Genomic DNA, 24,595 nt, shown 5'->3' with positions numbered 1-24,595 from the left:
CACTGTAAACACTACATTTAGGACCAGTAATATGACAATATTACCCACTTGAATATAAACTGTCTGTGTGTGTCTAGTGTGATCCCCTCCCTCCCTTGACCTGCCCCCACCCTCCCTACTCCCTTTGGGCTCTCAGAGGGGGAGGAGGGAGGGAGGGAGGGAGAGAGGGGAGGAGGGAGGGAGGGAGGGAGGGAGGGAGAGAGGGGGAGGGAGGGAGGGAGGGAGGGGAGGAGGGAGGGAGGTTTTAATTGTTGACAAACAACAATCCTGTCTTTGATCTCAGTTCCACTGAATGTGATGAACTAAATAGTGTCTTACTGACTAAATAAGGAGAAATAAAGATGTTTTATACAGGATGATAGAAGACATGCTGTGTGTTTGTTGGTGACCCAGTGGCCCTAAACACACACACATGGACACACACACACACACACACACTTGGACACACACACACACATGCATCACTAGGAAAAGTAAGACATTTGAAGTTTAGAAAAATGCCCTCGGGTTACCACACTTTTGGCGACGAGGATTAAAACATAGATGACAGAGTAACGTTAGTGTCGAAGACGAAGTGCCGTGTGACTTTTAGCTTGCAGCATGGCTACTGCCACGGTCGGCACGCTCGGTGAATTCGTCGAGCTGGATGGTGACTGGATTGAATATGTCGAGAGACTGGAGCTCTTTTTCCTGGCGAATAACATTAAGGAGGTCGAAAGGAAAAGATCGATTCTCCTCAGTGCGTGCGGTGCCAAGACGTACAAGTTGATACGCAATTTAGCAACGCCACGGAAGCCAGGCGAATTGTCTTTCGAAGACTTGGTGAAGCTGGTGCAAGAGCATCACAACCCCAGGCCGTCAGTGATTGTTCAGCGCTTCAAGTTCCACACACATTCACGCAAAGCTGGAGTTTCAGTTGCTGCATTCGTGGCGGAGCTGAGACAACTGTCGGAATATTGTGAGTTTGGACCGGTGCTTGACGACATGCTACGGGACAGGTTAGTCTGTGGTATCAACAATGACAGCATTGAGCGCCGATTGCTAGGTGATGTCACGCTAACTTTCAAGAAAGCGTTGGAGATTGCTCATGCAATGGAAACGGCAGCTATCAACTCTAAAGACATTCAAGCAGCTAACGCCAGTGTGCCACAGGGCGCCGTTAACCGTCTGTTTAATGCAGGGAGAGGCAAGCCGATGAAGTCAGTTGAGTGTTACCGCTGTGGGGGAGCGCATCTTGCTAATGACTGTGGGTTTAAAGATGCCGCTTGCCATAACTGCCAGAAAAAAGGGCACATAGCCAAGAAGTGCAGAGTTTCTAAAAAGACATGGAAAAAGGAGTGGGAAGAGTCAAAACCCCAAATGAAAACGCATCATGTGCAAAGTGAAGAGCCGGAGGAGCAGTGTTCATTTAACATGTTTAATATGGACCTGAGTGAACCCCGGGCAGACCCGATCTGCGCAACGCTACAATTAAACGGAAAACAGCTGACGATGGAGGTGGACACGGGTGCCTCAGTTTCGGTGATAAGTCAAGTCACCTACTCCAGGTTGTGGTGCTCTGGAAAAGTGCCTGCTTTAAGGAAGACTAACATCAGACTGAGACAATACACCGGTGAGTGCATTCCTCTACTGGGAGCTATAGAAGTAGACGTGATGTATGAAGGCCAGTCAGCTAAAGTGAAGCTGTTAGTGGTAGACGGGGAGGGACCTAGTCTGATGGGAAGGGACCTCCTAAAGAAAATCCGCCTCAATTGGGGGGAAATCATGCACATGAGAGTGGTTGGAGACATCCTATCAAAGTATGCAGACGTTTTTAACGATGAGCTTGGTACCCTCCGCGGCACAACAGTGAAGTTAACCGTGGACCCCAACGCAAAACCACGTTTTTGCGTGCCATACGCCATGAAGGCTAAGGTGGAAGCAGAGTTGGACAGGCTGCAGCGGTCAGATGTTATTGAACCTGTGGAGTTCTCTGACTGGGCAGCCCCGATTGTGCCTGTGCTGAAAGAGGATGGTGCGGTGCGGATATGTGGTGATTACAAAATGACAATTAACCAAGCCTCACAACTTGACACGTATCCCCTGCCACGAGTTGAGGATTTGTTCGCCACACTGGCAGGAGGACAAACGTTTACAAAACTGGACATGAGTCACGCGTACCAACAGCTGTTGCTGGATGAGGACTCTAAACAATATGTGACCATCAACACCCACAAGGGACTGTTTAAGTACAACCGCCTGGTTTTCGGCGTCGCGTCCAGCCCAGCCATTTTTCAACGCACCATGGACAACCTCCTGCAGAACATTCCCCATGTCGCTGTCTACCTAGACGACATTTTGGTGACAGGTAAAACAGAAGAGGAGCATCTGCAGAACCTCGACCAGGTGCTGAAGAGAATGAAGGAGGACGGGCTGCGTTTAAAACGCAGTAAATGTGTTTTTCAGGTTTCAAGTGTCACATACCTGGGTCACAGGATTTCCGCTCAGGGTCTTTCCCCCATGACAGAGAAGGTGAGGGCGATAAAGGAAGCTCCTTCTCCAAAGACTGTGGCTGAGCTCAGGTCGTTTTTGGGTTTAGTGAATTATTACGGGAAGTTCTTGCCTGAGCTCTCCACCGTGCTCGCCCCCCTCTATCAGCTGCTGCACAAAGACTGTTCCTGGAATTGGCAGCAAGCTCAAGAGACAGCTTTCCAGCAGGTAAAAGAACTGTTGCACTCAGCAACACTACTCGTGCACTTTGACCCGGACAAAGACGTTGTCTTATCCTGTGATGCATCGCCCTACGGCGTGGGGGCGGTCCTATCGCACTTTATGGAGGACGGAGATGAAAAACCTATTGGGTACGTGTCTCGCACTCTCACATCAGCAGAAAAGGGTTACTCTCAGCTAGAGAAAGAGGGGCTGGCGGTAGTTTTTGCTGTGAAACGGTTCCACCAGTACCTGTATGGTCGCCCATTTACCATTTTTACCGACCATAAGCCCTTGCTGGGCCTGTTTAGTGAGACTAAGGGTATTTCACCCATGGCGTCAGCTAGAGTGCAGCGCTGGGCATTAACTTTGTCAGCGTATCAGTATCACATTGTGTATAAAGCAGGAAGTGAAAATGCAAATGCAGACGCATTCAGCCGTCTTCCCCTCCCGGAGTCACCAAGCCAAACTAACCTACTTCCAGAGACTGTGTTTTTGTTAGACAGACTGTCTGACTCTCCGGTGACAGCAAAGCAAATCAAACAGTGGACTGAAAGAGACCCGGTGCTGTCACAAGTAAAGAGATGGCTATTGCAGGGCTGGCCAGTATCAGTTGAGCAGGAGGAGCTCAAGCCCTATGTCAAGCGTCAGCTGGAGCTAAGCGTGCTGGATGGCTGTATCCTCTGGGGCTCCAGGGTGATTATTCCACCTGCGGGACGGGCTCAGATAATGGAAGTGCTGCATGAAGCTCACCCCGGGGTGTCGAGGATGAAGAGCCTCGCCAGGTCGTTTGTGTGGTGGCCTGGGATGGACGGTGCTTTGGAAGAAAAGGTAAAAGCATGTTCACAGTGTCAAAGTAACCAGAAGATGCCCGCACCTGCGCCTCTCCACCCATGGGAGTGGCCGGCACGCCCGTGGTCCAGGCTCCACCTGGATTTCGCTGGTCCGTTTATGGGCCACATGTTCCTGGTGCTGATGGACGCTCATTCAAAGTGGATGGAAGCACACATCATGTCAAATATCACAGCCCCAGTTACCACTGACACGCTCAGAAGCATCTTTGCCACCCACGGGCTACCAGATACGGTTGTCAGTGACAACGGGCCCACTTTCACAAGTGAAGTTTTCAAAGAGTTTGTGGAGAAAAATGGAATCCGACATATCCTGACTGCACCATACCATCCTGCTTCCAACGGTTTAGCAGAGCGTGCTGTTGAGACACTGAAAGAGGGACTGCGGAAAATGACAGGGCACACGCTGGAGACTAAGCTGGCACGTTTCTTATTCCAGTATCGGATTACTCCACACACAACCACTGGTTTGCCTCCAGCAGAGATGTTGCTAGGGAGAAAGCCCAAATCTCATCTGGACCTCCTTCGCCCGGATGTAGGAGCAAAAGTTGCCCGATCACAGGAGAACCAAAAGGTGAGACGGGACCAACATGCAAAGGAGCGGCTTTTACAGCAGGGGGACTGTGTGTATGTCAAGAACTTTGCCAGCGGCTCAAAGTGGCTGCCAGGAGTTATTCACCGCCAGACTGGTGCAGTTTCTTTTGTGGTTGACTTGTTGGATAGGGTTAGGGTTAGGGTTAGGGTTAGTACTCATGTACGTTTTGGCCACCATGCTGTGAGCATTGGTTTCAGTAAAGACCCAAAACTAAGTACAAGTGTGCGTGCATTATTGCCCTCGGGTTACCACACTTTCCTGTTATGATAATCAGTCAATCTTGATATCAAAATGATTCTAATCTACAAACTAAACCATTTATTAATGTTGTATTGTTATATTTTGAAGTATAAGCAATACATGGACATTTGAAATAGCTGAACTCTGAAAAGTTATCAACCACTTCACACCCATACGTCAATCTCAGGATGGACGCCCAGGTGGGAGTAACTGACCAATCAAAGAGTTCACCTCCAAAAGGATACCCCCTTTCGCAAGGAGTATAAAACCTCGACGCACAAGCAATCCTGGCTTTTTCGCAAGGATTCACCGGAAGTGTTCGCGACACATCTGACCTATCCTTCTCAATCAGCAACTCACTGGACCACTAGGAACTTGAACGAAAGATTCCTTTGCTCTAACCGTTTGACAACGACGAACGGAACTTTGACTCTTCTTCTTCAAACTGACAACAGTAACTGCGACATTGCTACATTTCTTACTTGTGAACATTGGCATATTGTGATTTAATTTGTTACGTTTGATTTGAGTTTGCAAATGATTTAACCTAACTTTCGTTAGGATTAGTTAACATACTCTCCCATTGTTCTCCAGAAGCCTATCTCTCTCTCTCTCCCTTCCCCCTCCCCACGCGCTCTCAACCTACCATCTTGTACCAACCCTCATCATAGTTTAGGACCTACTGTATACAGTTCAACTCAACTCACTTTCAACTAACCTATAACTTCTCTGGTATTTGTTCATTATATTTACATTTCCTTAAATAAATCATCGTTTATAATACTCGCGTTATCCCTCACGTTATCTGATCTGCTCTACTTTCATAGAAATTCACTACTTAAGATTAGACTGATTATTACGAAGGCTATTATTCAATAAGGTTTCCTCTGTCCCTTTAACAAATAAGAGGTGGTGCCCCCAAGAACTACATACTTTATTATAAATTAAGTATTACTAATCTTAAACGAGCAAACCCCGCTACAGTATTAACTTGGGATTTTTTGGACTCCTAAACGTTAACTGTTTTAACAGTCTTAACTGTTTTGATACAGACTGTTGTTGTGCAAGGTCACTGATTATGGAGATCCTTTTTTTGTTGCCGATCATCCTCACTCTAAATTTCGCTTTGGGCCTTCACCATTCTCAAACTATATAAATTCAGTTTTCTCGGGAGTTCCTCTTGGGGCTTCAATGAAACAGACAAGTGCTGGATTACTAAAGGACAAATTGTCATTTGGCGTATCGACACCAGATGCGATGCCCCTTGATAGGATGTATATACGAGGATACAAGCCTGGGAAAGTTAATGTTAGGAAACGTGGAAGAAGAGGTGGTGTTTGGAGGCAGATTAGTCAACAACTATGGAATAATCGCATCCCATCCCCTGCCTTCTATGATACTATCTAATGTGCAGTCTTTAAGAAGTGAAATCGACAAGTTGCAAGCGAACGTCAATCATTTAGGGGAATTTGGAGAAGCCTGTATTATGGCGGTGACGGAAACTTGGCTCACACACATGGAGTCAGATTCTTCACTGGAAATTGATGGCTTTGGGACTCCTATTCGACTTGATTGTGACTGTGAGGTAACGGGGAAGACTAAAGGAGGGGGCGTTTGTTTGTATATAAACCGCAGATGGTGTAGAAACTTTACTTACTCTCTGTTTCGCTTAGGCCCGCCTACCTTCCGAGGGAATTACCCTCAATTGTTTGTTACGGTGGTCTATATACATCCTAAATATAAAGCAAACGCCGAAGCAACAGCTGAGTTAATATTCAAAGTGACACAAGAACTGCAATCTATATCTCCAGATTCCCTCAATTATATTATGGGAGACTTTAACCATTGTAAATGAAAGGGCACATGATCAGGTTTTTATCAGTATGTCTCATGCCCTACTCGTTATAGTAAAACTCTTGACTTGTGTTATGGCTCTATCAAGGGGACTTATAAATCTGTTGGTGGACCCACGCTTGGATCTTCAGATCACAATGTAGTACACCTTTTACCGACCTACAAGACTGTGCTTCAGCGTGAGCAGGTTGTGAAGCGAATGGATTTGAGGGGGGGAGGGGGGTTTGGACTGAGGAGAGTTCCCTTGCCCTTCAGGGCTGTTTCGAGTGTACTGACTGGTCAGTGTTCCTGGACACCTCTGATGACATAAATGAACTAATGAACTGAATGACATAAAGGATCCCTACCAAGGAAGTTAGAATATTCCCAATGGTGGAACAATATGATCCATGTTCTATGTCTCGGACTGCTTAAGAATAGGGGCAATAGCCTCTACTGATTTGTTGGGTTCATTCAAGAGGAGGAGAGGGAGGGAGGAGGAGAGAGAGAGTGGAGGAGAGGAGGAGAGGGAGGAGGAGTGCCATGTCCCAGTCAGAGAGGGACAGGGCAAGAGAGGAGGAGAGGGAGGAGGAGTGCCATGTCCCAGTCAGAGAGGGACAGGGCAAGAGAGGAGGAGAGGGAGGAGGAGTGCCATGTCCCAGTCAGAGAGGGACAGGGCAAGAGAGGAGGAGAGGGAGGAGGAGTGCCATGTCCCAGTCAGAGAGGGACAGGGCAAGAGAGGAGGAGAGTTCCCTTGTTGAGAGAGTTTAGCTGTTTGGTGTCTGCTGGTGAGAGCAGTATGGTGACAAGCAGGTCTTTGGTGGGCCACAGTTAGGCGTCACACCAGGGTGACCTACGTCACACCAGGGTTCCCTCTCTCCCACTGGGTGTCTGTGTGACGGTGTCTGGGTGTGGGTATGTGTGTGTGGGTCTGTGTCTGTCTTTCTGTTTCAATGTGTGTGGGTATGTGTGTGGGTGTGTGTCTAGGTGTCGGTATGTATGTGTGTGTGTCGGTGTGTGTGTATTTGTCTTGTCCTCTGTATGTTGTAAACAGAGGAGGATGGACACACTGCAGAGAGCCCTGGACACAGAGATACACAGATACAACTCAGTCTGGAGGAAGATGATGGAGGAGGAGAGGAAGAGGAGGGAGAGAGGGAAGAGGAAAAGAGAGTGAGGAAGAGAGGGAGGAGGAGAAACAGGGAAAGGAGGAGGAGGGAGAGTTTGACAAAGAGGAGTGAGAGGAAGAGAGGGAGGAGGAGGTGGAGGAGGAGCATCACATCAACTCAACACTGATCCTGTTCTAGTAGGGAGCAGTAGAGTAACTGATCCTGTTCTAGTAGGGAGCAGTAGAGTAACTGATCCTGTTCTAGTAGGGAGCAGTAGAGTAACTGATCCTGTTCTAGTAGGGAGCAGTAGAGTAACTGATCCTGTTCTAGTAGGGGGCAGTAGAGTAACTGATCCTGTTCTAGTAGGGAGCAGTAGAGTAACTGATCCTGTTCTAGTAGGGAGCAGTAGAGTAACTGATCCTGTTCTAGTAGGGAGCAGTAGAGTAACTGATCCTGTTCTAGTAGGGAGCAGTAGAGTAACTGATCCTGTTCTAGTAGGGAGCAGTAGAGTAACTGATCCTGTTCTAGTAGGGAGCAGTAGAGTCACTGATCCTGTTCTAGTAGGGAGCAGTAGAGTAACTGATCCTGTTCTAGTAGGGAGCAGTAGAGTAACTGATCCTGTTCTAGTAGGGAGCAGTAGAGTAACTGATCCTGTTCTAGTAGGGAGCAGTAGAGTAACTGATCCTGTTCTAGTAGGGAGCAGTAGAGTAACTGATCCTGTTCTAGTAGGGAGCAGTAGAGTAACTGATCCTGTTCTAGTAGGGGACAGTAGAGTAACTGATCCTGTTCTAGTAGGGAGCAGTAGAGTAACTGATCCTGTTCTAGTAGGGAGCAGTAGAGTAACTGATCCTGTTCTAGTAGGGAGCAGTAGAGTAACTGATCCTGTTCTAGTAGGGAGCAGTAGAGTAACTGATCCTGTTCTAGTAGGGAGCAGTAGAGTAACTGATCCTGTTCTAGTAGGGGACAGTAGAGTAACTGATCCTGTTCTAGTAGGGAGCAGTAGAGTAACTGATCCTGTTCTAGTAGGAAGCAGTAGAGTAACTGATCCTGTTCTAGTAGGGAGCAGTAGAGTAACTGATCCTGTTCTAGTAGGGGGCAGTAGAGTAACTGATCCTGTTCTAGTAGGGAGCAGTAGAGTAACTGATCCTGTTCTAGTAGGAAGCAGTACAGTAACTGATCCTGTTCTAGTAGGGAGCAGTAGAGTAACTGATCCTGTTCTAGTAGGGAGCAGTAGAGTAACTGATCCTGTTCTAGTAGGGGGCAGTAGAGTAACTGATCCTGTTCTAGTAGGGAGCAGTAGAGTAACTGATCCTGTTCTAGTAGGGAGCAGTAGAGTAACTGATCCTGTTCTAGTAGGGAGCAGTAGAGTAACTGATCCTGTTCTAGTAGGGAGCAGTAGAGTAACTGATCCTGTTCTAGTAGGGAGCAGTAGAGTCACTGATCCTGTTCTAGTAGGGAGCAGTAGAGTAACTGATCCTGTTCTAGTAGGGAGCAGTAGAGTAACTGATCCTGTTCTAGTAGGGAGCAGTAGAGTAACTGATCCTGTTCTAGTAGGGAGCAGTAGAGTAACTGATCCTGTTCTAGTAGGGAGCAGTAGAGTAACTGATCCTGTTCTAGTAGGGAGCAGTAGAGTAACTGATCCTGTTCTAGTAGGGAGCAGTAGAGTAACTGATCCTGTTCTAGTAGGGAGCAGTAGAGTAACTGATCCTGTTCTAGTAGGGAGCAGTAGAGTAACTGATCCTGTTCTAGTAGGGAGCAGTAGAGTAACTGATCCTGTTCTAGTAGGGAGCAGTAGAGTAACTGATCCTGTTCTAGTAGGGAGCAGTAGAGTAACTGATCCTGTTCTAGTAGGGAGCAGTAGAGTAACTGATCCTGTTCTAGTAGGGAGCAGTAGAGTAACTGATCCTGTTCTAGTAGGGAGCAGTAGAGTAACTGATCCTGTTCTAGTAGGGGACAGTAGAGTAACTGATCCTGTTCTAGTAGGGAGCAGTAGAGTAACTGATCCTGTTCTAGTAGGGAGCAGTAGAGTAACTGATCCTGTTCTAGTAGGGAGCAGTAGAGTAACTGATCCTGTTCTAGTAGGCAGCAGTAGAGTAACTGATCCTGTTCTAGTAGGGAGCAGTAGAGTAACTGATCCTGTTCTAGTAGGGAGCAGTAGAGTAACTGATCCTGTTCTAGTAGGGGACAGTAGAGTAACTGATCCTGTTCTAGTAGGGAGCAGTAGAGTCACTGATCCTGTTCTAGTAGGGAGCAGTAGAGTCACTGATCCTGTTCTAGTAGGGAGCAGTAGAGTCACTGATCCTGTTCTAGTAGGGAGCAGTAGAGTAACTGATCCTGTTCTAGTAGGGAGCAGTAGAGTAACTGATCCTGTTCTAGTAGAGTAACTGATCCTGTTCTAGTAGGGAGCAGTAGAGTCACTGATCCTGTTCTAGTAGGGAGCAGTAGAGTAACTGATCCTGTTCTAGTAGGGAGCAGTAGAGTAACTGATCCTGTTCTAGTAGGGAGCAGTAGAGTAACTGATCCTGTTCTAGTAGGGAGCAGTAGAGTAACTGATCCTGTTCTAGTAGAGTAACTGATCCTGTTCTAGTAGGGAGCAGTAGAGTAACTGATCCTGTTCTAGTAGAGTAACTGATCCTGTTCTAGTAGGGAGCAGTAGAGTCACTGATCCTGTTCTAGTAGGGAGCAGTAGAGTAACTGATCCTGTTCTAGTAGGGAGCAGTAGAGTAACTGATCCTGTTCTAGTAGGGAGCAGTAGAGTAACTGATCCTGTTCTAGTAGGGAGCAGTAGAGTAACTGATCCTGTTCTAGTAGGGAGCAGTAGAGTAACTGATCCTGTTCTAGTAGGGAGCAGTAGAGTAACTGATCCTGTTCTAGTAGGGAGCAGTAGAGTAACTGATCCTGTTCTAGTAGGGAGCAGTAGAGTAACTGATCCTGTTCTAGTAGGGAGCAGTAGAGTAACTGATCCTGTTCTAGTAGGGAGCAGTAGAGTAACTGATCCTGTTCTAGTAGGGAGCAGTAGAGTAACTGATCCTGTTCTAGTAGGGAGCAGTAGAGTCACTGATCCTGTTCTAGTAGGGAGCAGTAGAGTAACTGATCCTGTTCTAGTAGGGAGCAGTAGAGTAACTGATCCTGTTCTAGTAGGGAGCAGTAGAGTAACTGATCCTGTTCTAGTAGGGAGCAGTAGAGTAACTGATCCTGTTCTAGTAGGGGGCAGTAGAGTCACTGATCCTGTTCTAGTAGGGAGCAGTAGAGTAACTGATCCTGTTCTAGTAGGGAGCAGTAGAGTAAATGATCCTGTTCTAGTAGGGAGCAGTAGAGTAACTGATCCTGTTCTAGTAGGGAGCAGTAGAGTAACTGATCCTGTTCTAGTAGGGAGCAGTAGAGTAACTGATCCTGTTCTAGTAGGGAGCAGTAGAGTAACTGATCCTGTTCTAGTAGGGAGCAGTAGAGTAACTGATCCTGTTCTAGTAGGGAGCAGTAGAGTAACTGATCCTGTTCTAGTAGGGAGCAGTAGAGTAACTGATCCTGTTCTAGTAGGGGGCAGTAGAGTAACTGATCCTGTTCTAGTAGGGGGCAGTAGAGTAACTGATCCTGTTCTAGTAGGCAGCAGTAGAGTAACTGATCCTGTTCTAGTAGGGAGCAGTAGAGTAACTGATCCTGTTCTAGTAGGGAGCAGTAGAGTCACTGATCCTGTTCTAGTAGGCGGCAGTAGAGTAACTGATCCTGTTCTAGTAGGGGGCAGTAGAGTAACTGATCCTGTTCTAGTAGGCGGCAGTAGAGTAACTGATCCTGTTCTAGTAGGGGGCAGTAGAGTAACTGATCCGGTTCTAGTAGGCAGCAGTAGAGTAACTGATCCTGTTCTAGTAGGGAGCAGTAGAGTAACTGATCCTGTTCTAGTAGGGAGCAGTAGAGTAACTGATCCTGTTCTAGTAGGGAGCAGTAGAGTAACTGATCCTGTTCTAGTAGGGAGCAGTAGAGTAACTGATCCTGTTCTAGTAGGGAGCAGTAGAGTCACTGATCCTGTTCTAGTAGGGAGCAGTAGAGTAACTGATCCTGTTCTAGTAGGGAGCAGTAGAGTAACTGATCCTGTTCTAGTAGGGAGCAGTAGAGTAACTGATCCTGTTCTAGTAGGGAGCAGTAGAGTAACTGATCCTGTTCTAGTAGGGAGCAGTAGAGTAACTGATCCTGTTCTAGTAGGGAGCAGTAGAGTAACTGATCCTGTTCTAGTAGGGAGCAGTAGAGTAACTGATCCTGTTCTAGTATGGAGCAGTAGAGTAACTGATCCTGTTCTAGTAGGGAGCAGTAGAGTAACTGATCCTGTTCTAGTAGGGAGCAGTAGAGTAACTGATCCTGTTCTAGTAGGGAGCAGTAGAGTAACTGATCCTGTTCTAGTAGGGAGCAGTAGAGTAACTGATCCTGTTCTAGTAGGGAGCAGTAGAGTAACTGATCCTGTTCTAGTAGGGAGCAGTAGAGTAACTGATCCTGTTCTAGTAGGGAGCAGTAGAGTAACTGATCCTGTTCTAGTAGGGAGCAGTAGAGTAACTGATCCTGTTCTAGTAGGGAGCAGTAGAGTAACTGATCCTGTTCTAGTAGGGAGCAGTAGAGTAACTGATCCTGTTCTAGTAGGGAGCAGTAGAGTAACTGATCCTGTTCTAGTAGGGAGCAGTAGAGTCACTGATCCTGTTCTAGTAGGGAGCAGTAGAGTAACTGATCCTGTTCTAGTAGGGAGCAGTAGAGTAACTGACCCTGTTCTAGTAGGGAGCAGTAGAGTAACTGATCCTGTTCTAGTAGGGGACAGTAGAGTAACTGATCCTGTTCTAGTAGGGAGCAGTAGAGTCACTGATCCTGTTCTAGTAGGGAGCAGTAGAGTCACTGATCCTGTTCTAGTAGGGAGCAGTAGAGTAACTGATCCTGTTCTAGTAGGGAGCAGTAGAGTAACTGATCCTGTTCTAGTAGAGTAACTGATCCTGTTCTAGTAGGGAGCAGTAGAGTAACTGATCCTGTTCTAGTAGGGAGCAGTAGAGTAACTGATCCTGTTCTAGTAGGGAGCAGTAGAGTAACTGATCCTGTTCTAGTAGGGAGCAGTAGAGTAACTGATCCTGTTCTAGTAGGGAGCAGTAGAGTAACTGATCCTGTTCTAGTAGAGTAACTGATCCTGTTCTAGTAGGGAGCAGTAGAGTAACTGATCCTGTTCTAGTAGGGAGCAGTAGAGTAACTGATCCTGTTCTAGTAGAGTAACTGATCCTGTTCTAGTAGGGAGCAGTAGAGTAACTGATCCTGTTCTAGTAGAGTAACTGATCCTGTTCTAGTAGGGAGCAGTAGAGTCACTGATCCTGTTCTAGTAGGGAGCAGTAGAGTAACTGATCCTGTTCTAGTAGGGAGCAGTAGAGTAACTGATCCTGTTCTAGTAGGGAGCAGTAGAGTAACTGATCCTGTTCTAGTAGGGAGCAGTAGAGTAACTGATCCTGTTCTAGTAGGGAGCAGTAGAGTAACTGATCCTGTTCTAGTAGGGAGCAGTAGAGTAACTGATCCTGTTCTAGTAGGGAGCAGTAGAGTAACTGATCCTGTTCTAGTAGGGAGCAGTAGAGTAACTGATCCTGTTCTAGTAGGGAGCAGTAGAGTAACTGATCCTGTTCTAGTAGGGAGCAGTAGAGTAACTGATCCTGTTCTAGTAGGGAGCAGTAGAGTAACTGATCCTGTTCTAGTAGGGAGCAGTAGAGTCACTGATCCTGTTCTAGTAGGGAGCAGTAGAGTAACTGATCCTGTTCTAGTAGGGAGCAGTAGAGTAACTGATCCTGTTCTAGTAGGAAGCAGTAGAGTAACTGATCCTGTTCTAGTAGGGGGCAGTAGAGTCACTGATCCTGTTCTAGTAGGGAGCAGTAGAGTAACTGATCCTGTTCTAGTAGGGAGCAGTAGAGTAAATGATCCTGTTCTAGTAGGGAGCAGTAGAGTAACTGATCCTGTTCTAGTAGGGAGCAGTAGAGTAACTGATCCTGTTCTAGTAGGGAGCAGTAGAGTAACTGATCCTGTTCTAGTAGGGAGCAGTAGAGTAACTGATCCTGTTCTAGTAGGGAGCAGTAGAGTAACTGATCCTGTTCTAGTAGGGAGCAGTAGAGTAACTGATCCTGTTCTAGTAGGGGGCAGTAGAGTAACTGATCCTGTTCTAGTAGGGGGCAGTAGAGTAACTGATCCTGTTCTAGTAGGCAGCAGTAGAGTAACTGATCCTGTTCTAGTAGGGAGCAGTAGAGTAACTGATCCTGTTCTAGTAGGGAGCAGTAGAGTCACTGATCCTGTTCTAGTAGGCGGCAGTAGAGTAACTGATCCTGTTCTAGTAGGGGGCAGTAGAGTAACTGATCCGGTTCTAGTAGGCAGCAGTAGAGTAACTGATCCTGTTCTAGTAGGGAGCAGTAGAGTAACTGATCCTGTTCTAGTAGGGAGCAGTAGAGTAACTGATCCTGTTCTAGTAGGGAGCAGTAGAGTAACTGATCCTGTTCTAGTAGGGAGCAGTAGAGTAACTGATCCTGTTCTAGTAGGGAGCAGTAGAGTAACTGATCCTGTTCTAGTAGGGAGCAGTAGAGTAACTGATCCTGTTCTAGTAGGGAGCAGTAGAGTAACTGATCCTGTTCTAGTAGGGAGCAGTAGAGTAACTGATCCTGTTCTAGTAGGGAGCAGTAGAGTAACTGATCCTGTTCTAGTAGGGAGCAGTAGAGTAACTGATCCTGTTCTAGTAGGGAGCAGTAGAGTAACTGATCCTGTTCTAGTAGGGAGCAGTAGAGTAACTGATCCTGTTCTAGTAGGGAGCAGTAGAGTCACTGATCCTGTTCTAGTAGGGAGCAGTAGAGTAACTGATCCTGTTCTAGTAGGGAGCAGTAGAGTAACTGATCCTGTTCTAGTAGGGAGCAGTAGAGTAACTGATCCTGTTCTAGTAGGGAGCAGTAGAGTAACTGATCCTGTTCTAGTAGGGAGCAGTAGAGTAACTGATCCTGTTCTAGTAGGGAGCAGTAGAGTAACTGATCCTGTTCTAGTAGGGAGCAGTAGAGTAACTGACCCTGTTCTAGTAGGGAGCAGTAGAGTAACTGATCCTGTTCTAGTAGGGGACAGTAGAGTAACTGATCCTGTTCTAGTAGGCAGCAGTAGAGTAACTGATCCTGTTCTAGTAGGGAGCAGTAGAGTAACTGATCCTGTTCTAGTAGGGAGCAGTAGAGTAACTGATCCTGTTCTAGTAGGGAGCAGTAGAGTAACTGATCCTGTTCTAGTAGGGAGCAGTAGAGTAACTGATCCTGTTCTAGTAGGGAGCAGTAGAGTCACTGATCCTGTTCTAGTAGGCAGCAGTAGAGTAACTGATCCTGTTCTAGTAGGGAGCAGTAGAGTAACTGATCCTGTTCTAGTAGGGATCAGTAGAGTAACTGATCCTGTTCTAGTAGGGAGCAGTAGAGTAACTGATCCTGTTCTAGTAGGAAGCAGTAGAGTAACTGATCCTGTTCTAGTAGGGGGCAGTAGAGTCACTGATCCTGTTCTAGTAGGGAGCAGTAGAGTAACTTATCCTGTTCTAGTAGGGGGCAGTAGAGTCACTGATCCTGTTCTAGTAGGGAGCAGTAGAGTAACTGATCCTGTTCTAGTAGGGAGCAGTAGAGTAACTGATCCTGTTCTAGTAGGGAGCAGTAGAGTAACTGATCCTGTTCTAGTAGGGAGCAGTAGAGTAACTGATCCTGTTCTAGTAGGGAGCAGTAGAGTAACTGATCCTGTTCTAGTAGGGAGCAGTAGAGTCACTGATCCTGTTCTAGTAGGGAGCAGTAGAGTCACTGATCCTGTTCTAGTAGGGAGCAGTAGAGTCACTGATCCTGTTCTAGTAGGGAGCAGTAGAGTAACTGATCCTGTTCTAGTAGGGAGCAGTAGAGTAACTGATCCTGTTCTAGTAGGGAGCAGTAGAGTAACTGATCCTGTTCTAGTAGGGGGCAGTAGAGTAACTGATCCTGTTCTAGTAGGGAGCAGTAGAGTGACTGATCCTGTTCTAGTAGGGAGCAGTAGAGTAACTGATCCTGTTCTAGTAGGGAGCAGTAGAGTGACTGATCCTGTTCTAGTAGGGAGCAGTAGAGTAACTGATCCTGTTCTAGTAGGGAGCAGTAGAGTGACTGATCCTGTTCTAGTAGGGAGCAGTAGAGTGACTGATCCTGTTCTAGTAGGGAGCAGTAGAGTAACTGATCCTGTTCTAGTAGGGAGCAGTAGAGTAACTGATCCTGTTCTAGTAGGGAGCAGTAGAGTAACTGATCCTGTTCTAGTAGGGAGCAGTAGAGTAACTGATCCTGTTCTAGTAGGGAGCAGTAGAGTAACTGATCCTGTTCTAGTAGGGAGCAGTAGAGTAACTGATCCTGTTCTAGTAGGGAGCAGTAGAGTAACTGATCCTGTTCTAGTAGGGAGCAGTAGAGTAACTGATCCTGTTCTAGTAGGGAGCAGTAGAGTAACTGATCCTGTTCTAGTAGGCAGCAGTAGAGTAACTGATCCTGTTCTAGTAGGGAGCAGTAGAGTAACTGATCCTGTTCTAGTAGGGAGCAGTAGAGTAACTGATCCTGTTCTAGTAGGGAGCAGTAGAGTCACTGATCCTGTTCTAGTAGGGAGCAGTAGAGTAACTGATCCTGTTCTAGTAGGGGGCAGTAGAGTAACTGATCCTGTTCTAGTAGGGAGCAGTAGAGTAACTGATCCTGTTCTAGTAGGGAGCAGTAGAGTAACTGATCCTGTTCTAGTAGGGAGCAGTAGAGTAACTGATCCTGTTCTAGTAGGGAGCAGTAGAGTAACTGATCCTGTTCTAGTAGGGAGCAGTAGAGTAACTGATCCTGTTCTAGTAGGGAGCAGTAGAGTAACTGATCCTGTTCTAGTAGGGAGCAGTAGAGTAACTGATCCTGTTCTAGTAGGAAGCAGTAGAGTAACTGATCCTGTTCTAGTAGGGAGCAGTAGAGTAACTGATCCTGTTCTAGTAGGGAGCAGTAGAGTCACTGATCCTGTTCTAGTAGGGAGCAGTAGAGTAACTGATCCTGTTCTAGTAGGGGGCAGTAGAGTAACTGATCCTGTTCTAGTAGGGAGCAGTAGAGTAACTGATCCTGTTCTAGTAGGGAGCAGTAGAGTAACTGATCCTGTTCTAGTAGGGAGCAGTAGAGTAACTGATCCTGTTCTAGTAGGGAGCAGTAGAGTAACTGATCCTGTTCTAGTAGGGAGCAGTAGAGTAACTGATCCTGTTCTAGTAGGGAGCAGTAGAGTAACTGATCCTGTTCTAGTAGGGAGCAGTAGAGTAACTGATCCTGTTCTAGTAGGCAGCAGTAGAGTAACTGATCCTGTTCTAGTAGGGAGCAGTAGAGTAACTGATCCTGTTCTAGTAGGGAGCAGTAGAGTAACTGATCCTGTTCTAGTAGGGAGCAGTAGAGTAACTGATCCTGTTCTAGTAGGGAGCAGTAGAGTCACTGATCCTGTTCTAGTAGGGAGCAGTAGAGTAACTGATCCTGTTCTAGTAGGGGGCAGTAGAGTAACTGATCCTGTTCTAGTAGGGAGCAGTAGAGTAACTGATCCTGTTCTAGTAGGGAGCAGTAGAGTAACTGATCCTGTTCTAATGGGAGCAGTAGAGTAACTGATCCTGTTCTAGTAGGCAGCAGTAGAGTAACTGATCCTGTTCTAGTAGGGAGCAGTAGAGTAACTGATCCTGTTCTAGTAGGAAGCAGTAGAGTCACTGATCCTGTTCTAGTAGGGAGCAGTAGAGTAACTGATCCTGTTCTAGTAGGCAGCAGTAGAGTAACTGATCCTGTTCTAGTAGGGAGCAGTAGAGTAACTGATCCTGTTCTAGTAGGGAGCAGTAGAGTAACTGATCCTGTTCTAGTAGGGAGCAGTAGAGTAACTGATCCTGTTCTAGTAGGGAGCAGTAGAGTAACTGATCCTGTTCTAGTAGGGAGCAGTAGAGTAACTGATCCTGTTCTAGTAGGGAGCAGTAGAGTAACTGATCCTGTTCTAGTAGGGAGCAGTAGAGTAACTGATCCTGTTCTAGTAGGGAGCAGTAGAGTCACTGATCCTGTTCTAGTAGGCAGCAGTAGAGTAACTGATCCTGTTCTAGTAGGGAGCAGTAGAGTAACTGATCCTGTTCTAGTAGGGGACAGTAGAGTCACTGATCCTGTTCTAGTAGGGAGCAGTAGAGTAACTGATCCTGTTCTAGTAGGGAGCAGTAGAGTAACTGATCCTGTTCTAGTAGGGAGCAGTAGAGTAACTGATCCTGTTCTAGTAGGGGGCAGTAGAGTAACTGATCCTGTTCTAGTAGGGAGCAGTAGAGTAACTGATCCTGTTCTAGTAGGGAGCAGTAGAGTAACTGATCCTGTTCTAGTAGGGGGCAGTAGAGTCACTGATCCTGTTCTAGTAGGGAGCAGTAGAGTAACTGATCCTGTTCTAGTAGGGAGCAGTAGAGTAACTGATCCTGTTCTAGTAGGGAGCAGTAGAGTAACTGATCCTGTTCTAGTAGGGAGCAGTAGAGTAACTGATCCTGTTCTAGTAGGGAGCAGTAGAGTAACTGATCCTGTTCTAGTAGGGAGCAGTAGAGTAACTGATCCTGTTCTAGTAGGGAGCAGTAGAGTAACTGAGTGGAAATAGGATCCTAACTTGACATGGCCATGTCATTGAAAGAAAGTGTGAACTGTGGAACTCCAGTGGTTAGAAATTATGGCATTGATGTCAACAGTTAATGTGAAAGACTAATGCAACCCCGGTTCTTCCCTGGTCACACTGGTAGAATGATTCTAGTACTTTCTAACCCTATCCCTGTATGATACTACTTTTATTGGGCTGCTGTCTGATGGCAGGTCTCTTCCTGCTGTAGAGACCAGGGCTGTTGTCTGATGGCAGGTCTCTTCCTGCTGTAGAGACCAGGGCTGATGTCTGATGGCAGGTCTCTTCCTGCTGTAGAGACCAGGGCTGCTGTCTGATGGCAGGTCTCTTCCTGCTGTAGAGACCAGGGGCCTCATGTATAAACGTTGCACAAAAAGCTTGCGTACGCTGGTTTTCACGCACACTTTGTGATGTATAAAGATTTACTTGACGTGAGAATGTGCGGACCGTCACGGAAAGTTTTAAGCAGACGTGAGAATGTGCGGACCGTCCGCAAAGTCTTGTCTGGCTCTGTAACGTGGCAAATTCTAACTGAAAAGTGCCGAAACTCACCAAACATGACTAAAAAAGTTTCCACTACTACGTTTATGACGTTGACTATTCAAAAAACATAAAAATAAAAGTTTGATCATTAATGGGGATGATCACATCAAAATGCCAAAACCCAAAACGGGAAATGCTATATTCCTTCTGTTTAATCCGCCACCACTTAGTAACTTCTGTTAAACTTGAGGGTGTCAAACGAACGACAAAATCACTCAGGAAATGCATGTCACGCTAACCCTATAGCTGCCATGCTGTTACGATGCGCCACCACTCGTTTCTTCATTTAAAGTTTTACATCGGACCATTTCTTCTTAATTTCTGCCATGGTCCGGTTCTCTGAACCCACATCATTTATGGCCCTATAATAATAATAATGATTTTATTTGTAATGCACTTTACATTTAGCTAAATCTAAAAGTGCTACAGGTTAAAAACAAGAAAGGGCGCAAATAGTGACAGTTTTCCACTCCGCCGACTTTCTTTTGTCGCTAATACCTGATGACAGGCCGACAAACAGGACACATTTTCTCGCCTCCACCTCTGTTGTCAGAACCTCGAGCTCACAGTCACCGTATTTCTTTGAATAAACGCTGTGGCGTTTATTAAATAACGTTCATTCTTGGTGCGCCGTTTATTCGAGGGGTGGCGTTTATTCAAAGAAATACGGTAATTCAGACAAAGAAATGACCTCAGGAGCGCATTTATAGTCCATCTGCATATTCATTTATGGGAGGAGTCAAGGCGGGGTCAGTGGCTCGTTCACATGCGGTCAATCTCACGTTGATTGTGATTTATAAAAGCGTACGACCGGTTTGATACATGTGAATATTTCTGTGCGTAGGTACTTTTCGAGTTTTGGCCGTACGCCATCTTCTGGTATGAAAGCTGCGCAATCCTTTATACATGAGGCCCCAGATGTGTCCCTAGCTAGCTAGCTATCGTGAAATGAATTACTGTTTCTGAAAGTAAATGTATTAATATCAGCGTACATCGTAGGCCTACTGTACATTAGACTACATTGTTTTTTTTATCAGAATGTTAAATGAGCAAAAAATTCAGTTTAGCATTTGTTGACGCTTGGAACTCTCTGTTGTAATTATATTGAGAGCAGAGTACGACACTTGCTGTGTCCCTGGCTAGCTATCCGAGTTACATCCACCAGAATAGCAGACCCCATAACCTCTTTGAGACAAGCGAACGAACGTCCAGTACAGTAGAGCTAAAAGCAAAATTCAAAAGAAAAGATCTACAATGTTCACTCCCCGCAAGAATTGAATGGTGAATTTGTTATATATTTTTATATTTATTAAATTATATAATATATTTGAATATAATTTACATGATTGATATATTACAAAGTGTTAATCTATCAGTATTTAAGGTTATAATTAAACTTCTAACTAGTAGACCTCCTATGCACACATGCATAGGCTGCAGTCAAGTTTAATTAAGTCTATTAACCAAAAGTTGAATAAACCAAAAATACATTCATTTATCCAAAGTAAATTGTGCATACAGAAAGTAGGAATCATTAGCCTGGGTGCCAGCCAAACTTAGCCCCACCCACAATTTTTGTTGGGTCTGGAAGCTGGGGTCACTCGGTTGGGGAAAAACTATGTCCGAACAAGAGCTGTTCGGACCAATCAAATTGTCATGGCGGGCTTTATAGATGATGGACAGATGATCAACAGTAACGTAATCAACCATGTCACCAAAGAGCGCTTGGGTTGAATTTGTTTTCAACAAACATGGCTGCCGCTGGAGAGCTGAGATGTGTAGATTCTGCCATCAAGTCTGTTTTAGAAGACATCGACAGCACATTAATTTTGAAAGAGGAACAGAGAAACGCGATCAAGGCATTTGTCGATGGAAAATATGTTTTTGCCGTCCTTCCTACGGGATTCGGTCAAAGTTAACAGACTACGTTGCTCTGATTGGTTGTAGGTCTATCCAATTGAGCGAAGAGGCATTTTTTTTCCGGGTTCGGTTGAAACACGCCCCATACTCACAGCCCAACGGAGCGGTATCAGACTCATATTCTGACTAGAATTATGAGTATGACAACGTCACGCTATAGCATCACAGTTTCTGACATGAAAATATACTCCATCCATCCATCATCTTCCGCTTGTCCGGTGGTCGGGTCACGGGGGCAGCAACCTAAGCAGGGAAGCCCAGACTTTCCTCTCCCCGGCCACTTCCACCAGCTCTTCCTGGGGGACCCCGAGGCGTTCCCAGGCCAGCCGAGAGACATAGTCCCTCCAGCGTGTCCTGGGTCTTCCCCGGGGCCTCTTCCCAGTGGGACGTGCCCAGAACACCTCACCAGGGAGGCGTCCAGGAGGCATCCTTATCAGATGCCCGAGCCACCTCAACTGGCCCCTCTCGACGCGGAGGAGCAGCAGTTCTACTCTGAGCCCCTCCTGGATGACCGAGCTTCTCACCCTATCTCTAAGGGAGAGCCCGGACACCCTGCGGAGAAAACTCATTTCGGCCGCTTGTATTCGCGATCTCGTTCTTTCGGTCACTACCCACAGTTCGTGACCATAGGTGAGGGTAGGAACGTAGATCGACTGGTAAATAGAGAGCTTCGCCTTTCGACTCAGCTCCTTCTTCACCACGACGGACCGATGCAGAGCCCGCATCACTGCGGACGCCGCACCGATCCGCCTGTCGATCTCGCGCTCCATCCTTACCTCACTCGTGAACAAGACCCCGAGATACTTGAACTCCTCCGCTTGGGACAAGATCTCCTCCCCGACCCGGAGATTGCACTCCACCTTTTTCCGGTCGATAACCATGGCCTCAGATTTGGAGGTGCTGATTCCCATCCCAGCCGCTTCGCATTCGGTTGCGAACCGCTCCAGTGAGAGCTGGAGGTCACGGCCCGATGAAGCCAACAGGACCACATCATCCGCAAAAAGCAGCGACCCGATCCTGAGGTCACCAAACCGGACCCCCTCAACGCCCTGGCTGCGCCTAGAAATTCTGTCCATATAAGTTATGAACAGAATCGGTGACAAAGGGCAGCCCTGGCGGAGTCCAACCCTCACCGGGAACAAGTTCGACTTACTACCGGCAATGCGGACCAAACTCTGGCACCGGTCGTACAGGGACCGAACAGCCCCGATCAGGGAGTCCGGTACCCCGTACTCCCGGAGCACCCCCCACATGAGCCCCCGAGGGACACGGTCGAACGCCTTTTCCAAATCCACAAAACATGTGTAGACTGGTTGGGCGAACTCCCATGCACCCTCCAAAACCCTGCCGAGGGTATAGAGCTGGTCCACAGTTCCACGGCCAGGACGAAAACCACATTGCTCCTCCTGAATCCGAGGTTCGACAATCCGACGGACCCTCCTCTCCAGCACCCCTGAATAGACTTTCCCAGGGAGGCTGAGGAGTGTGATCCCCCTAAAGTTGGAGCACACCCTCCGGTCCCCCTTTTTAAAAAGGGGTACCACCACCCCGGTCTGCCAGTCCAGAGGCACTGTCCCCGATGTCCACGCAATGTTGCAGAGTCATGCCAACCAAGACAGCCCTACAACATCCAGAGCCTTAAGGAACTCTGGGCGGACCTCATCCACCCCAGGGGCCTTGCCACCGCGGAGCTTTTCAACCACCTCGGCGACCTCAGCCCCAGAGATAGAAGGGCCCCCCCCAATGTCCCCAGACTCTGCCTCCACATCGGAACGCGTGTTGGTGGGATTAAAGAGGTCTTCAAAGTATTCCTTCCACCGATCCAGGACGTCCCCCATCGAGGTCAGCAGCGCACCATCCCCACCATATACAGCGTTGACAGTGCACTGCTTCCCCCTCCTGAGTCGCCGGATGGTGGTCCAGAACCTTTTCGAAGCCGTTCGGAAGTCATTCTCCATGGCCTTGCCGAACTCCTCCCACGACCGGGTTTTTGCCTCCGCGACCGCCAAAGCCGCATTCCGCTTGGCCTGCCGGTACACATCAGCTGCCTCTGGAGTCCTACCAGCCAACAAAGTCCGATAGGCCTCCTTCTTCAGCTTGACGGCTTCCCTCACCTCCGGCGTCCACCACCGAGTCCGAGGGTTACCGCCGCGACATGCACCGACCGCCTTGCGTCCGCAGCTCCGGTCAGCCGCCTCAACAATGGAGGCCCGGAACATGGCCCATTCGGACTCAATGTCCCCGGCCTCCCCCGAGACATGGTCGAAGCTCTCCCGGAGGTGGGAGTTGAAGCTCCTTCTGACAGGGGATTCTGCCGGCCGTTCCCAGCAGACCCTCACATTACGTTTGGGCCTGCCAGGCCTGACCGGCGTCTTCCCCCACCATCATAGCCAACTCACCACCAGGTGGTGATCAGTTGACAGCTCCGCCCCTCTCCTCACCCGAGTGTCCAAGACATTCGGCCCCAGATCCGACGACACGACTACAAAGTCTATCATCGAACTGAGACCTCAGGTGTCCTGGTGCCAAGTGCACATATGGACACCCTTATGCTTGAACACCCTTATGCTTGAACATAACGTTCGTTATGGACAAGCCGTGTCTAGCACAGAAGTCCAACAACAAAACACCGCTCGGGTTCAGATTGGGGGGGCTGTTCCTCCCAATCACGCCCCTCCAGGTCTCACTGTCATTGCCCACATGAGCATTGAAGTCCCCCAGGAGGACGAGGGAATCTCCGGGAGCAGCGCTTTCCAGCACCCCTCCCAGAGACTCCAAAAAGGGGGTGGGTACTCTGCACTGCCATTTGGTGCATAAGCACAAACAACAGTGAGGACCCGTCCCCCCACCCGAAGGCGGAGGGAGGCTACCCTCTCGTCCACCGGGGTGAACCCCAACGTACAGGCGCCGGACCGAGGGGAAACAAGTATTCCCACCCCAGCTCGACGCCTCTCACCGAGGGCAACTCCAGAGTGGAAGAGAGTCCAGCCCCTCTCAAGGAGACTGGTTCCGGAGCCGATGCTGTGCGTCGAGGCGAGGCCGACTATATCTAGCCGGAACCTCTCTACCTCGCGCACCAGCTCCGGCTCCTTTCCCGCCAGCAAGGTGACGTTCCACGTCCCTAGAGCTAGCTTCTGCAGTCGAGGATCAGACCGCCAAGGCCCCCGCCTTCGGCCGCCGCCCGTCTCGCACTGCACCCGACCCCCATGACCCCTCCTGCGGATGGTGAGCCCACTGGAAGGGTCCCACGTTGTCTCTTCGGGCTGTGCCCGACTGGGCCCCATGGGAAAAGGCCCGGCCACCAGGCGCTCGCCATCGAGCCCCACCCCCGGGCCTGGCTCCGGGGGGGGCCCCGGTGACCCGCTTCCGGGCAGGGGCAACTGAGAACCATTGTTAGTTTTCTTCATGGTAGTTTTTTGAGCCACGCTTTGTCTGATCCTTCGCCTGGAACCTGTTTGCCTTGGGTGACCCTACCAGGGGCATAAAGCCCCCGACAACATAGCTTCCAGGATCACTAGGACACGCAAAAAAATATGAAAATATACAGTTTTACTTAAATAATCAATGGCACAAATTACCCCAATGTATTCTCTCTAAAGGCACAACTTACCCCGCACCGGGGGCAAGTTGTGCCACGAGACCACTTTTTTTCAGAAAGCTATATTTCTTAAATACTATATTTCAGATCCAAAGTGATTGTTCCCAGGGTTGCACCACATCCTGAAATATATGTATATATTTTAGTTGGAAGCATTACTGTCATGGCCCCGCTTTAAAGTCACTTTAAGTAAAAACTGACACAACTCACCCCACTCTCCCCTATATGATTGAAATTACAATAAAAAACACGACTTGACTATGGTATAGAGCGAGGCAGTGGGGTGCCTGTCTCTCAGATGGAGAGAGGGATGGAGAGAGAGACAGTGGGAGTGGGGTGCCTGTCTCTCAGATGGAGAGAGGGATGGAGAGATGACTTTAAGGGAGGGCTGGACACAGAGCTGGCCACAGCCAGACTGGTAGTCAATACCAACAGACTCAACACTACCATCTCCATGGAGACAGTCCTGGGGCCTGTACTACGAATCAAGATTTGGCGTTAGCGAGGTAACTTCAGGTTCAACACAGGGTTTTCTGTACTACGACGGTGGATAAAGAATATATTGTGCTTAGTAAAGTTATGC

At 47.8% G+C, this 24,595-nt stretch overlaps 1 protein-coding gene across 1 annotated transcript; it reads left to right on the top strand.

Annotated features, from left to right (window-relative positions):
• The first annotated feature begins 522 nt into the window (after positions 1-522).
• Positions 523-4,348, top strand: LOC134030225 (uncharacterized protein K02A2.6-like). Its single transcript, XM_062474026.1, has 2 exons — positions 523-4,228; positions 4,332-4,348. The coding sequence occupies exons 1-2, from the start codon at positions 601-603 to the stop codon at positions 4,346-4,348; spliced, it is 3,645 nt and encodes a 1,214-aa protein (XP_062330010.1). The 5' UTR covers positions 523-600.
• Positions 4,349-24,595: the final 20,247 nt, after the last annotated feature.

The sequence above is a fragment of the Osmerus eperlanus genome, chromosome 1 (genome assembly GCF_963692335.1).
Source record: "Osmerus eperlanus chromosome 1, fOsmEpe2.1, whole genome shotgun sequence".
Classification (NCBI taxonomy): Eukaryota; Metazoa; Chordata; class Actinopteri; order Osmeriformes; family Osmeridae; genus Osmerus; species Osmerus eperlanus.
This window is presented reverse-complemented; position numbering and strand designations above follow the sequence as displayed.

What these genes read in the sequence shown, in the direction of transcription:
- LOC134030225 (XM_062474026.1), top strand. Translation starts at nt 601, where the DNA reads ATGGCTACTGCCACGGTCGGCACGCTCGGTGAATTCGTCGAGCTGGAT.